Source organism: Gracilinanus agilis, chromosome 2, assembly GCF_016433145.1.
Source record: "Gracilinanus agilis isolate LMUSP501 chromosome 2, AgileGrace, whole genome shotgun sequence".
NCBI classification, from domain to species: Eukaryota; Metazoa; Chordata; class Mammalia; order Didelphimorphia; family Didelphidae; genus Gracilinanus; species Gracilinanus agilis.
The window spans coordinates 2,233,556-2,248,666 of NC_058131.1; the positions used below are offsets into that span (position 1 = coordinate 2,233,556).

Consider the following 15,111-nt stretch of genomic DNA (forward strand, 5'->3'; position numbering starts at 1 on the left):
TCCTTCCTTCCTTCCTTCCTTCCTTCCTTCCTTCCTTCCTTCCTTCCTTCCTTCCTTCCTTCCTTCCTTCTTGCCTGCCTGCCTGCCTGCCTGCCTGCCTGCCTTGAGAGGCCTCATCAACTTTAGCTAGTTTTTAAGATAATTACGTATTGCTGATTTCATTGATTTGTAAATTTGAATTCCTACTTCCACACTGGAGTCCAGGATTTGGTAGTGATACACATCTCCTCCTTTTTTGGCTACTACTCAGAATTATTGCGTTTTTCCCAATAGCCAAAGCTTTCCCCTTCCTGTGTATAGGGTCTGGGGACCCTGCAGATTCTGCTCACTCCTATAGCTAGCTGCTTACATTCCTTTATATCTATCTCCAGCTCTTTCTTCTTGGAAGACTTTGCCCTTAAACTCCCTTAGACTAACTTGCCATTCCCTTCCATGGGATAGTATCTTTTCTGGAAAGCAATCACAAATTCACTGTGCTCTTTCTCTGTACCTTTCAGATCACCATCCCCAATAATGTCAAGTTGAAATGTATTTCCTGGAACAAGGTGTGGGAAGCCAATAAGAGAATAGATAAAAATGAGACTCCTCTTTTGACCCCTTTTATGATCCTTGTGATTTCTTGTTGAAAAGTATTGTGGCCTTATTGAAAAGCTTTAAGTTCCTAGCAAATCTGAATTTAAAGGGTTAACACTGTTCCCCTTTGACCAGGAATGGTGCTGCCTGGTATAGCCAAGGCCAAAACCTTTGCAGGGGCAATTCAACCCTGAGAAAAATACTCCCCAACTTGGCTTTCTGATAAGAACCCAGTCAAAATTCAGCCTTGGCCTTGGTCTCTTCTGAAGCCAATGAGACTTTTTGTGTTTTGATATGACATAATTTGTAACTTCTGTGCATCTGCAAAGTTGCAAGGGGGGGGGGTTCTTTTGTGTGAAATGAGTCTTGAAACATATATAATAAACTCCATGCTCCTGGAGCCAGAGCTGGAAGCATGAGCTGACGAAAAGATCTTCTATGTCCTTTACTTCCTTATCAACTAAACTGTCCTCTTTCTCGGTGCCTTTCAGATCGCCATCCCCAATAATGTCAAGTTGAAATGTATTTCCTGGAACAAGGATCAAGGATTCATAGCTTGTGGTGGAGAAGATGGACTTCTGAAAGTTTTAAAATTAGAAACCCAAACAGGTAAACTGTATTTTGTTTTTAAAATGAGATCTTTTCAGAGCATTTGTCCATTATATCATTATTTTCTCTTTTCTTCTTAAAAATGTTTATGGTATCTTTTTTTTTTTAAAACATCATCTTTGTTTCTACATATATCTCTCCTTCCTCCCCCATCCAGTGAGCCAGCCCTTATAACAAACAGGAAAAGAGATTGAAGCAGACAACTAACATGTCACATGGGGCCAGTAGTACAGAAAAAAAAAAGACTTTTCTTGAGTGCTTTATTTGAGCTTGTTTTTTTTTGTATTAAATCAGAGAATGTCAAGGTGGAACAGGATGCTAATCATCTAGTTCTGCCTGTGTCTAGCTGTGGCTCTGTCTTTCCTCCTAGCCCCCATCCTGGTCTCTTGCTTCTTTGACAAACAACCCTGGATTCAGCCTCTGTCCTAAGACCCTTACTAATGATGGAGCCTGCACTGCCTGAGGCAGCCCCCTCCCTTTGTATGTATGTATGTATGTATGTATGTATGTATGTATGTATATCTGCATATATACATATATATGTGTGTGTTCATTTTTAAATATTTTTCCATGGTTACTGATTGATTTTCTCTCCCTCCCCTCTTCCCTCCCCACCTCAGAGTTGACAAGCAATTCTTATACATGTATTATCACTCGATACCCATTTCCATATTATTCATTTTTGTAATAGAATAATCTTTGAAAACCAAAACTCCATATCCTGTACCCAGATAAACAAGTGATCAGTCAGTCATATGTTTTCTTCTGCATGTCTGCTCCCACGGTTCTTTCTCTCAATGTGGATACATTCTTTCTCCTCAGTCCCTCAGGATTGTCCTGGGTCATTGCGTTGCTGCTAGTAGCAAAGTCAGTTACATATGATCGTGCTACAATGTATCAGTCCCTGTGTACAATGTTCTCCTGGTTCTGCTCCTTTTTTCCTGGAAGTCTCTCCAGTTCATATAGAAACCAAGCAGCGCGTCATTCCTTATTGCACAAAAGTATTCCATCCCCGTCAGATACCACAATTTGTTCAGCCATTCCCCAATCAAAGGGCATCACTTCATTTTCCAATTTTTTGCCACCAAACAAAGCTCAGCTATAAATATTTTTGTACAGCTGTTTTTTAAATGATCTCTTTGGGGTTCAAACCTAGCGGTGGTATGGCTGGATCAAAGAGCAGGCACTCTTTTACAGCCCTTTGCGGCCCCCTCCCTTTGGATGACTTTGATCTGATCAGGCTGACATTTGCCCCTCTGGTCCCTGCAGCCATCATTCCTGCTTCTACCCTCTGGGGGCAGGCAGGAAAGTCCAATCTCTAATTCACAGTGGCCGTAGGGACGCTTGGTGCCAGGCCTCTTGGCCCCTGAGGCTGTGCCGGCCTTAGTGCTCCCTCCCAGACCCAGTGACTGAGGTTGGATACTTCGTCCGAAGGCAGGTGAACAGTGAGCTTCTTGTCCTGGCTGGGCTGGTCCTCAGGGCACAGACACGGGGTTTCTTGCTAGATTTGCACTCCAGGAATTTCCACCTGGGGAACTTGGTCCATAGAGGCAACAGGTCCAGGGAAGAGGCCCAGGGAAGCCAGGCCTCCCAGAGATCTTAGCTGAGCTCTCATTACTTCACCCCTAGACAAATGCTGCAGACAAACCCGAGCTTCATTTGAAGGTTTCCTTATCCAGGTTTATTTATGCTTGTTGAGCTTTGAGAGTTTCGAATAATCGGTTTCACGTTTTAATTCTGTTTTCTTGATGACCCTTTTCCAGGCTGGTGGGTGAGTAGAGAAGAGGCTCCTGGGGGCCCCTTTTGGTCCCTTGATCAACCTCCGTTAGCCTTTTTGAGTCTTGTTAGCCCTGTAGCCTGAAAATCTGTTCTTGGATGTCCTCAGAGGAGGCTCCTCAGAGGCGTCTCCAGACACTGGGCAGCAGCTGATGAACGTTTTCCCAGAATTACAGGCTGACTCGAGCTCGATGTAGCACAAGAAAGAAATTGTTGAATTCTGAGAAGAAACATTTCAGTGTTTTAAGGTGGAAATAATTCACCTTCCAAATGTTATTTTGTGTAAGTGTGTCGCGTTTCTGTTCTTGAGGTCATTGAAGCTTACATTGCCCCGAGGAGACTTTTGGGACCCCCCTCAGTAACGGCCTCTGAGTATGTTTCTGGTGTTGATCCAGTAGAGAAGATGGTAGCCGTCACCGTCTCCCTTGCTTGGCCCTGAAGGCCATGTAGAACCAGGTTTCCCCATCTCTGGATCCCCAGAATCCCCCTCCAGTGCTCTGCATTCCAGCCCTGCCTGGGGTTGCTCACACACGGCGGGGGGGGGGGTGCTCTGGCTTCAGCCTCGGGATATGTCTCCTCGCCTTTCGTGCTCTCCCTCCACACTGTCCTTTCTTAGAATCTGGAGGGCCCTTCAAGGTGCAGAGACCCTTGGTGGTACCTCCCTGGGGTCAGTTTTGTTCCCCTCCCTCGGGGAATGGAAGGTCTCGGAGGACCTGGACTTTATTGTGTCTGGCACATAGTAGGTGCTTGGGAAGTCTTGGTCTTGGGAATGGAAAGTGCTACGTGATGGCTTTAAATGTTTCTCAAAGTCATTTCCTCTTCCTCTGAAATGTCTCTTGGGGCACGTCTGATGGATTTTATGTAATTCCTCGAATGTCTGTTCGTTTTCCTCAGATGATGCCAAACTTAGGGGCCTGGCAGCTCCCAGCAATCTTTCCATGAACCAGACTCTGGAAGGCCACAGTGGTGAGTCACGGCATGGCGCTCTTGGGGCAGTCTGAGGCACAGGAACACGGCCGCTTGGTGGGAGAAGGACACTCGTGGGAGCTGTGGCCCTTTTTGGGAGGGGAGGGGAGGGGAAGGTGGTTATAATGTTCTTCGAGAAGCAACTGATGACGTCGATTTGGTCAAGTGATACTATTGCTGGGATGGTAGAGTCAGGTAAAGGGAATGAGAGGAAAAATCATTTATCCCAATTGGTAGCAAAGCAGACATCAGAGAAGTTCTCCGCAGGGGAATGTCCGCCAAGCAGTCCAGAGTACTGGGGTCTCCAGCTGCAGGAGAGGCCATTCAGCTCCCCCAGATCTCACCCTACCTTGGCCGAGTCAGAGCCGTGCTTGACTCCCAAGGGCTGAGGAGAGACGCATCGGAGGCAAATTGGCCTCAGCCTGTTTGACACCATTAACGAGGAGGCGTGAAGAAATCATTCCGGAGACGTAGGGCCAGAAGGGAAAGGGACTGCCCAAAGCCGGAGTGGAGCCCAGGGGGAAGAGAGAGGAGGCAGCCACCGTCCCCCTGGGCACTGGGGCAGAAGATGAATGGGAGCTCCCGGACGGGCACTGCCTGGGAGGTGATGGGGCTTGGAGCTGCCCCCAGGACTGGGGAGACGTCCCCAAGGCTGCCAGGAGCTTCTTTCACAAGGTCTCGGAGCCATCCTGGGGTTCGCCTGAGTTCAGGGGCTTGGCGTGTGGCACGAGGGAAGCAGGTTTCCTCTTCCTTCTTGTCTTGCACATTTCCCAGAAGAGCCTCTCTGCTATCAGAGGGGGCAGCTCTTGTTGGACCTGCAGCATCCGTTCCAAGGAGATCAGAATGTGCGGGGGCTGGGCTGGGCTGGGCTGGGGGACACCCAGGATGCTGGAACACAGAGAACATAGTGCTGCTGGCCTGGGGGCTCCCCGAGGGTCTCTTCTGGGCTGGGGGGCGGGGAGGCTTCTCTAGGAACCCCGAGACTGTCGAGGTTGTCATTTGTAAATGGTGTTTCCAGGGTCTGTCCAGGTGGTCACTTGGAACGAGCAGTATCAGAAGTTAACGACCAGCGACCAGAACGGGCTGATCATCGTGTGGATGCTCTATAAAGGTACCAGGACGGGGCTTGGCCTCCCTGGGGACAGAAACCGGGTATTTAGCGATGGGCTCCCAAGGCGGGCCTGCACCACCACGGCCGCCCCTTTAGTCAGGAGCAAGATGGGTCGAGAACAGGGCAGAAGTGAGAAAGAAGCCCCGACCGCAGATCAGACGGGACCGGCTCTCCCGTGACTGAGCGCTGGGCGCTGTTGGGACCAGCCTCTGAGGCCGATTCCTGTTACTTACCCCCAAGTGCTGCCTTTCTTTTGGGGTCCCCTGCCACACCCCGAATTCCCACCAATGACTTTGCGGAAGTCTGCTTCCGACATCTGGGGTGGGGGGTCTGGGAGAGGCGCTGGCGATGCCCAGGACAGCCTGAATGGTTTTACGTCCCCCGACGGTCCGGTTGGGGCAGGTGTAGACCAGAAGCCATGCGGTTCTCCCTTTATGTTCATGGACAATCCTGCAGAACGCACGTACACGGATTTTCACATCACGTGAATTTGCGAGTGGGTGTGGGGAAGGAGGGCGCTGGGGAGGGGGACGGGGGGACAGACAGGAGGGGACGGGGGACCTGGGGGAGTCGGGGCCCCCCAAGCACAGACGCACGGAAGCAGACAGGCAGGCGGGGGTGGCCCCGGGCAGAAGCTTCTCTCTCAGGGCCGGAGCTCAAGCCAAGCCCGGATTTGGCTTTGTTCTGCTTCCACTTGGAGGGCTTTGAGGTGGGAGGCGGGAGGCTGGAGCTCGGAGCGGAGGCCAGGACAGCCCTCGCAGGGGCGTTTGGGGAAGGCAGACTTCTTTCAGAGTTCTTTATGTCAAGTCAAAGCTGTGCCATGCGAACTGATGTAAAAGAGAACTGTCCGGGTCTAGTTTTTAAACCGGGCTGAATTCCAAACAGCATCTTGTTTGGGCCTGGACAAAGCCAGACTGCTTGCTGGTGGCCTCCTTTCTCGGTCACCCCAATGTGTCCGATGCCTGGGGCGACCTCTAGCCCAACGTCTCCTCACAGACATGTGGAGGTGCCACGTCAGGAAACCCTGTTAAAAACTACCTTCAGACAAGCCGGGAGAAAGCTGCCCCCGGCCCCCCCTCCACCCCATGTCTGTACAGTCACGTCCAGTGTACGCGGGCAGTCGAGTGGGGCGGAGGGCAGGCCCCTCCGGTCTGGGCTGCTGTGGGCTGTCGGCCTCCATTCCGGTGCCTGGGGTTGGCTCCCTCCCTCACCTTCCCAGCAGCATGACGCGGCTCTTGTCCTGTGTGGCTTCTCTTGAACCATTAAGAAATGTTCACAGCTTATAGCTCTGCCAGAGCAAACTTTTGTTTTTTAATGAAAAACCAAATTATTTGTGGAGTTTTCCATGTTCATCTTTGAAGGGACTAATGACAGAAGGTGAGTTCAGGGTCCCCCCGATTGCACTGTTCAATGGCTTGGAGAGTTGTGATGACCAGGAAATGGCCCATGGAGAGTGTGAGCCTTCCGGGGTGCTGGGGGGCTCCCACATCTCCCGAGTTCCACGTCCTGGGGAGGGCCGGGACCCCTCTGGGCTGAGCTCACCGCTCGGTTCCGTCTGTGACTCCAGGCTCTTGGTACGAGGAGATGATTAACAACAGAAATAAGTCCGTCGTTCGGAGTATGAGCTGGAACGCCGACGGACAGAAGATCTGCATCGTTTATGAAGATGGCGCCGTCATCGTGGGCTCCGTGGACGGTAAGGAAGGAGTCTGGGCCCCGGAGGAGCCGTCTGGCCAGCGTGGCCCCTTGACCCGTGAGCTTTGGCGGGCCTCAGCCCTTCCACCCATGACACCGTGCAGAAGGTGTGAGCAGGAGGTCTCGTACCCCTGGCGTTATTACCATGAAGAAGCGGGGGCTCCTCTGGGCTCCGTTGTTGGCCTTTGTCACCCAGGCGGTCACTGAGGGAGGATTTGAACCTTGGTCCTCCAGCCCCTCGAGGCCAGCCCCTTTCCCTCTGTACCATCCTGGGCCGTCATTTCAGTTTCAGAGAATTTAGTTCCTCAAACCCCTGATGTGTGCTTTGACGTTTCCTGGGCCCAGACGGAGCCCAGACAAATGGATTCCCCGGGAGTGCTTGTGAGCCGGAGCCTCTCTGCTGGGAGACGGCATGAGGACTCGGTGCAGGCTTGGGGGGCCGGGAGGGTCTTGGAGCTTCTCTGGGGAGTCCGCTCAGCTGCTCAGCGTGTTTGTAATGTCCGAAGCTCGCCTCGGCCGGCCCGGATTGTCAGCTTCTCGAGGGCAGGGATTGGGCCTTCCTTGTGGTCACACCTCCACTTTCTCTGTCAGCGGATATCTTAGCGAGCTGCTCGGGAAACCCCGCTAACGTGGCAGGGGAATGGTGTGGACCCAGGCCTCGTAGCCCTCCGAGCCTACCTCTGTCCGGTGCCACGACGCCTGGTGAGGGAACTGTGCGGAGCCTGGGACCCTCGGAGTACGGAGCGAGGCCCCCCGAGCTTCTGCTAAGGGACGCCCGGCTTCGCCTTGTGCTCTTGTTTCAGGGAATCGTATTTGGGGCAAAGACCTGAAAGGCATCCAGCTGTGCCATGTCGCCTGGTCCTCCGACAGCAAGACGCTGCTCTTCGGAATGGCCAACGGGGAGATCCACATCTACGACAATCAGGGGAACTTCATCGTAAGTCTCTGCAAGCCAGCGAGAACGACTTGGGCCAGGGCAGCCGGGACGCGGGCCGTCTGGGAGGGCGGCTTTGCTCAGGAGTGGCTCGAGTTAAAATGTTGGAAAATGGGCTGGAAATGGGATTTTCAAAGACTGTGGCAGCAATTGCAAAGGGAGGAAATGGAAGGTCACTGAAGGGGTTTTAGTGAAAAGCATCTCAGCCCCTTGAGCCCAAGGAGATGAGCAGAGACAAAAGGGAGGCTCTGGGTAAACTGCATTAAGATGGTAGCTGGTTGGAGGCTCGCCTGAGGGCAGGGGCCCTGCCTAGAAAGGTGGAGACCAGCAAGGTGGGTTTGGGCCAGAGAGAAGGGACGGTGACCGAGCACAAAGAGCTGGGCCCAGGGGAATGGGCAGCCCCATCACTCAGTCTTTTGGCTTAGGGGAGCTCTTGGGGCCTCCTCATCCAGCTGGGTCTGAGGGAGAAACCTCTCTGCAATAGGCCGGACGAGCGGTCACCTGGCCTGTGCCTGGACACTTCTCTGACTTCCCAAGGTGGCCCATTCACCTCTGGGTTTGCTTTCATTGCCGTAGTGGCTGGATGGCCATCTGTTAGGGATGCTCAGAGGGCCCTGAAAGGTTCTCCTTAAAGTGCCTGCTCCATGGAAGAGGCCCTGCTAGGGGCTGGGAACCCCCAGGTTCACAAAGGACAGTCCTGCCTTACATCCTTGGGAAGAGGAGAGATCCCAGGCTATTTCCAGAGTGTCCAGGGAGGACTGGACTTGGGGAGAGAGGGCACGACTGGGTAGGGCAGGAATTGGAGCAAGCCCATTCCAGGAGGGGAGGTAGGAGACAGCGTGTTGTTTGGGGGTGTCCTGAGGGGTTCATTTTACCTTAACATCGAGTGTGTCAGAGGGAGGCGTGGCACAGGGTAAGTGGGAGGTACTTAATTAAATAAATTATTAAAGGTAAGTTAAGAACCTAAAAACAGGAGGCTTTTCCCCCACCTCATTTTATCCTAGAGGCAATCTGACTTGTGATGGCGTATTCTTAGCACCAAGTCAGGCTGGGAACACGGTCAGCTTTTCACAAATCGGTGCTGGTTGACCACTGAACCACTGGGTTGGATCAAGGCAGTGCCATGTTGAGAACTGCGCCTTAGGAAGATTATTTTGGGACTACATGAATGGGGGATGGCAGGGAGGTCAGCAAGGGTCCTTCCACAAAGCAGATGTTGGAGCCTGAACCAGGGGAGGGACCGTGGAATGGACAGACGGATGCCAGAGATGCCTCGGATGTCGTATCAGAAGGCTGTGGTGGCCGTTTGGTGGTGGGGCTGAGAACGGGCAGCCGGAGAGTCCTGGGAGGTTTCTAGCAGGGGGAGTAACGGAGGTTGGAGATGCCATTCGTGATGGAGGGGGGGATTTGGGGGGTTTGGCATTTGAGGGGCAGAGTGGGCCCCGGGGGGCTGGTAGGATGAAGTGTCTTGTCTCTCTGTGGCCTTTCTCCCTTCTGGACCAGAAGCATTATTAATATGCTGACGTTTTAATTATCTTAGTCTTTGCCTCGGGATTTTGTCTCTGTCTGTCCACAGATTCCCTGACATCTGTCAGAGGCCCCAGGGTAGCATTTCTCAGGAATGGGGGCGGTGCTCGAGCCACTGGGGCCATCATGGCCGAGGCCGCTGCTATGGGAGCCCATCTCTGTGTCCAGGCATGTGGACTCCCTTAAGGCTTCCTCCCTAATGCGTCGTGTCCTTTTGGTCCGTCTGTAGTCGTTACCTGAGGTTCCTTAGAGTTGTGACTTTTCTAAAATGATTTAACCTTTTCAGATGAAAATGAAGCTCAACTGTTTGGTGAACGTAACGGGAGCCATCAGCATTGCTGGGATCCATTGGTACCACGGGACCGAGGGCTACGTGGAGCCAGACTGCCCTTGCCTTGCCATCTGTTTTGACAATGGAAGGTGCCAGATCATGAGACAGGAGAGTGACCAAAGTAAGGCATTTTTCTCTAGATGATGGCGGGCATCGGGGTCTTGGAATGCCTTGTGACTTTGGGGAAGAGTTCTTTAAGCCCTTTGGGGGAGGATGGAGGGCTTTGGACCCCACGCCAGCATTTGGCCCTGGAAAATCCACCCCCTCCCGAGGCCTCCATTGCCTTCGTTTTACAGAACGAGTGGCCTGCAGAGATGAGCTCTGAGGACCTCCAGGCCCACTTTCTCGACCTTGAGTTCCTTTTGTTTTCCTGGCCAGACCCTGTTCTGATCGACACCGGCATGAATGTCGTCAGCATCCAGTGGAACCACATTGGCAGCGTCTTGGCCGTGGCTGGCTCCCAGAAGGCCGTCTCTCAGGACAAAGACATCAACATGGTGCAGTTTTACACGCCGTTTGGGGAGGTAAATACAGGCCTGTTTGCCTCATTTTTCCTTCAGTGTTCAAAGGTCTGCTGGGGAAGGAGGGAGAAAAGGTCAGCAAAGATGCTGCTTTTTGCTTTTGTGCTGGGGGCTTTGTCAGGATGGATGCCAAGGCCCAAGGCGGCGCGCAGACCCAGGAAGGCTCCGGCTCTGTCATAGAGGGAACATCTCGGGGGAGCCCGGCCAGCGGCAGCCCCAATACTGGCCTGGGGCACTGGGCCACACCCCGTGGTAGAAGAATAGCATGCATGGATCTCTCTTCTCCCATCCCGCCTCTTTGGGATGGCTGCTCTCACGCCTCATCTCTTACCAGGGATTCTCCTTGGACACCTCATTGTGACATGAGCAAAAGCTGCTCGGGGCGAAGGAGCTCTTGAATGAACTCAGAATGACTCGGGAAATGGTTTTCTGAAGCGTCCTGACATTACGTGCCTCGTCCTGCCTTTCTGAGGGGCGGCGGGGCGTGAAGGGCGCACGACGTGCTTAGAGACGGGGCGGCCTGGGTTCAAGTGTGTCCCTCTGTGAAGTGGGGATCTGTGACACGTGATGGGTCTCCAGGCAGCCGTGGGGGAAAGTCTCTGGAAAGTAGAATGTGTACTTTGAACTGGAATTGGTGTCCAGCTCCTAATTTTAACCATTCTGACCTAATGAGCATCAGCCTGCATGTGCTTAATTAAGCTCATCAATTCATCACGGGACTCCTTTTTAATGACCCAACTGAGAACAAAAGAAAAACAAAACTTGTTCAAATCAAACATATTTCCAATTGGCCACGTCCAAGCACATGTATGTTGTCGTCTCCTCCTGCCGCCGGAGCCCTTCCGCTCTCTTCCAGGAGGGGGGAGCCTGTTTGGTCCAGAGTCTTCTGGCCATTTCTCTACGGCTTTCAAAGCTGTGGTGCTGGCTCGCCGCGGAAATGGTTCCTCTGGTTCTGTATCAGTCCATACAGGGCTTTTCAGGTTTCTCCAGAACGCTCCCCTTCCTCATTTCTGACAGCGGTAGGATCCCATCACGTTTATACGCCATGACTTGTTCAGTCAGTCTACAACAGATGGGCACCCACGGGCCACTTTCTGTGCCACTGTGGGAAGAGCTAGAAGTATTTTATGCCTCTTTCTGGAGTTTTGCCAGGACTGATCTCTCCCTTCATCTGCCTTCCCTCTGATTCCCTTCCACTGTCTCTTCGTTCCCTCTTGAATGAAATGTGTTTCCACACCCGTGTGTGTGTGTGTGTGTGTGTGTGTGTGTGTGTGTGTGTGTGTGTGTGTGTTTTCTAACTTCCTTTAACCAGTTCAGATGAGAGTGAGGTGGAAATATTAGCTGTTTCTCCTCCTCCTCCTTGCTCTTAGAAATGTCCCCATAGTTTCCCCAGTATTCCTTTCCCTTCCCCCACAATGTTTTCCATTTCCCCATTTTCCATTCTTCCCTTAAGATCATCAAGACACAATAGGACTGGGGCAGCTGGGTGGCTCAGTGGATTGAGAGTCAGGCCCAGAGATGGGAGGTCCTGGGTTCAATTCTGACCTCAGACCCGTCCCAGCTGGGTGACCCTGGACAAGTCACTTAATCCCCATTACCTAGCCCTTACTACTTTTCTGCTTTGGAACCAATACAGTAGTATTGATTCTAAGATGGAAGGTGTCATACCGCATCTGATTAGGACTCCCGTGAGTGAGTCTCCTTGTTCAGCCCTTCCCATTCATCATTCATAGCCTTTTTATGCTTCTCTTGACTCCTCTGTTTGAGTTTCTCTGCAGCTTTGGTCTTTTCCTCAGGAACTCTTGGAAGTCCTGCTTCATTAAAGATCCGAAGTCCCCTGCACCATTCTCTATTTTTCTGGGTAACTTATCCTTGGCTGTGCCTGTTTCCTCCCTCCGCCTCCCAGAGAAACACCTTATTACAAGCTCTCTGCTCCTGTGTGGGGAGGCTGCTAAGTGGTGGGTGTTCCTGATGGGGGCTCCTCAGTCCATGGAGTCTCTCTTGTTGGCTGAGGGCAGCCTGGAAGCTCTGTGTTTGACTCTTGACGCTCCTGAGGGTTTTCATGTTGTGATTTCTTTTAGGAGGTGACCAGTGGATTCCGTCCTTCTTGTCTTCTGCTTCTGAGGTCTTTGGGCAGCCTTTTATTCTTTTTTAGATAGGCTGTCCAGCTCTTCTTTTACTCATGGGCCCGTGATTCTTAACTGCTTTACTCTGTGATCAGTTTCCAGGTCTGGGGTTTTTGTTCCAATTTCCCTTCTATTTCTTCAGTTTGTCCTGTTTTTTTTTGACTTTTGTCATTGCTCCTTGGAGCCATTGACTTCTCTCTGGCTTGGGCTCATTTTCAGGGAGTCTCCTGCTTGGGCAGCTTTTGGGCCTCTTGTGCCAAGCTGCTAATTAATTCCCTTTCCCGTTCTTTCTTTAGTAACTCTCATTGTTTTTCCACTCTTTTCCTTACATCATTTCATTTCATTTATGAAAACATTTTAAACTCTTAGAAACCTCCAAACTTCTTCCTTCATCTCTTTAAATCCTTCTAGTGGACTTTGTGTCCACTCTGGTTTTCCTTGGAGGCTTTGCTTATAGATATCTTGGAGTCACCCTCTTCTGAGCGTGTGTCTTCCACTTCCCTGCCACCATGATGGCTCTTGGTGACTGGTTTCTTTTTTGTTTGTCCATTCATCCTTCTAGCATCCTTCCTGAATTCAGGCTTGTCATTGGGGCTGAACTCTGGAGCACTTCTGGAGAGTCTGGGCTGGTCTGGTGGCTGCTTTCTTGGGGACATGAGTGCTGGCTTGTTTTAGGATCTCAGAGATAGGTTTTTAGTGCTCCCAGAGGGGTGTGATTTGGGGCAGAATCCGATGGCTGCTCCCTGGTTTGAACTCTGCAAGTTCTGGACTTGGGTTGGAGTTGAGCAAGAGGAGATGCTGCTGGACTCTACCCTGATCCACCAGCTGGGAAATGCTCACCATGGAACTCCAGAGCTGTCTTGCTTGTCTGTGTTTCCTGCTGACCTTTTTATTGTTCTCACCCCAAGTGGGAAAAAAACCAAAACCAACCAAAACACTTCAGCATATGCAGAGTAAAGCAAACAGATGCTCTGTGGCTATGTGCACACAGGTGTGTGTCCTTCTCTCCCCTGGACTTTTGTCAGGAGGCAGGTTGGAGGACCAAGGTGGACCATGGCTCAGAGCCTTTGAGTCTTTCAAAGAAGGATTTCTGTAGAGCATTGTTCCTGTATCGCTTGTTCTCCTGGGTCTTTCCCATTCACATTGCCTCTGTACACACAGGTCTTCCAAGTGTCTTAGAACTGTGCCCTTTGCCATTGGGCAGGTCAGAGAAATGTTTTATGGCATTCATATGCCATTCCCCTACTGATGGGCACCCCCAGAAATTTCCCAGTTTTTGTTTCTATAAAAGGAGTTGCTGCCTCTATATGTTCTTGTACAGAGATACTCTTTTCTCTTCTCTTTGATCCCTTCTGGGTACAGAGATGGTTATATTACTTACTGGGCCCTTTGGGGCCGAGTTCAAATGACTTTCCATAACAGCTGGCCCAGTTCATATCTCCTTGAATGCTGAATTTGTTCACCTGTTTTCCAACTGGCTCATATTTACTCCATATTGACAGGAGTATTTTAAAGAAAAATCTCAGAACGCAGCTATAAAATCAGTTAGAACAAAGTGTGTGTGTGTATGTGTGTGTGTGTACACATATACACATACATATATATGCACATACATACATGTATATTTTTAAAAAATATTTTTTCCATGTTTTCATGATTCGTTTTCTCTCCCTTCCAGAGCCAACAAGCAATTTCCCTGGGGTGTACAAATGTCACTTGAAACCTATTTACATATTATTTATCTCTGCTATAGAGTGATCTTTTAAAACCTAAGCCCCAAATCATATATCCATATATACAAGTGATAAGTGATGTCATAGGTTTTTCTTTGCATTTCTGCTCCCACAGTTCTTTCTCGGGATGTGGATACATTCTTTCTCCCAAGTCCCTCGGGATTGTCCTGGGTCATTGCATTGTTGCTGGTAGCAAAGTCAGTTACATTCAATTGTGCTACAATGTATCCGTCTCTGTGTACAATGTTCTCCTGGTGCTGCTCCTTTCACTCTGCATCAGTTCCTGGAGGTCTTTCCAGTTCACATGGAATTCCTCCAGTTCATTATTCCTTTCAGCACAATCATATTCCATCCCCATCAGACACCATAATTTATGAAGCCATTCCCTAATCAAGGGACACCCCCTCAGTTTTCAATTTTTTGCCACCACAAAGAGCATGGCTATAAATATTTAACAAAGTCTATTTTTAACTTTGCTATCTACAAAACTGTATTCATTTGTATTTGGGTTGATTGGTACATATTGGTCTAAAATATTGTTTTTTAGCATTTGCGAACATTGAAGGTTCCTGGAAAGCAGATGTCTGCACTGTCTTGGGAAGGAGGGGGATTAAAGATTGGCCTTGCTGTTGATTCATTTATCTATTTTGCAAATATCAGACCCGATTATAAGGTGAGTACAAAGAATGGGTATCATGAAAATTTTATGTCAATATTTTGTCTGCTCAGAGTATTTCTTTCTTTATTGATTCAAAGCAAGTTTATTTTGGAAACTAATTAGGAAGGGGACTTTGGAGGGTGAATCTCAGGTTACTGTTTCTAGAACCCCAATTTTAATACTTTAAGGATCTTTGGGGTTCTTCAGGTGAGTATTCCCTTTGCCATCACCTACCGAAACCTTCCAATCCCTCAGGAGAGGACTTCATTGACTTGCTGGGTCCAAATGACTTCCTCAGGTAGCAGCCAACTATTTATTTGGTGGTGAGCCTTTCTGAATCTAGCCAGACTCATACTCTTAGGAGAGATGGGCGGCTTTGTTGGGAGCACAGACCTGGAGCTTCTCTGTCTTGGGCAGACTGACCGGAGCTTGGGTCCCACCAGCCTAGCCTTGGAAGCCCAAGCCCAGCTCTGTTTCCCAGAGAGACACTTGGGGAGGATTCAGCAGAGGATCGCTTGTAGAATTCTGAATGTGACTGAGAGGCCTTACTT

The 15,111-nt window shown here is 50.4% G+C and overlaps 1 protein-coding gene across 2 annotated transcripts in view; it reads left to right on the plus strand.

Annotated features, from left to right (window-relative positions):
* The window catches only part of WDR35 (WD repeat domain 35), a 62,637-nt gene that overhangs the window by 9,248 nt on the left and 38,278 nt on the right, over positions 1-15,111 (plus strand). For both annotated transcript variants that reach the window (XM_044663004.1, XM_044663003.1), the window contains exons 2-9: positions 1,065-1,182; positions 3,853-3,924; positions 4,943-5,035; positions 6,603-6,731; positions 7,534-7,667; positions 9,478-9,643; positions 9,901-10,046; positions 14,450-14,575. In XM_044663004.1, coding sequence (XP_044518939.1) covers positions 1,065-1,182; positions 3,853-3,924; positions 4,943-5,035; positions 6,603-6,731; positions 7,534-7,667; positions 9,478-9,643; positions 9,901-10,046; positions 14,450-14,575 — 984 coding nt within the window. The remainder of the gene's footprint in view (positions 1-1,064; positions 1,183-3,852; positions 3,925-4,942; positions 5,036-6,602; positions 6,732-7,533; positions 7,668-9,477; positions 9,644-9,900; positions 10,047-14,449; positions 14,576-15,111) is intronic.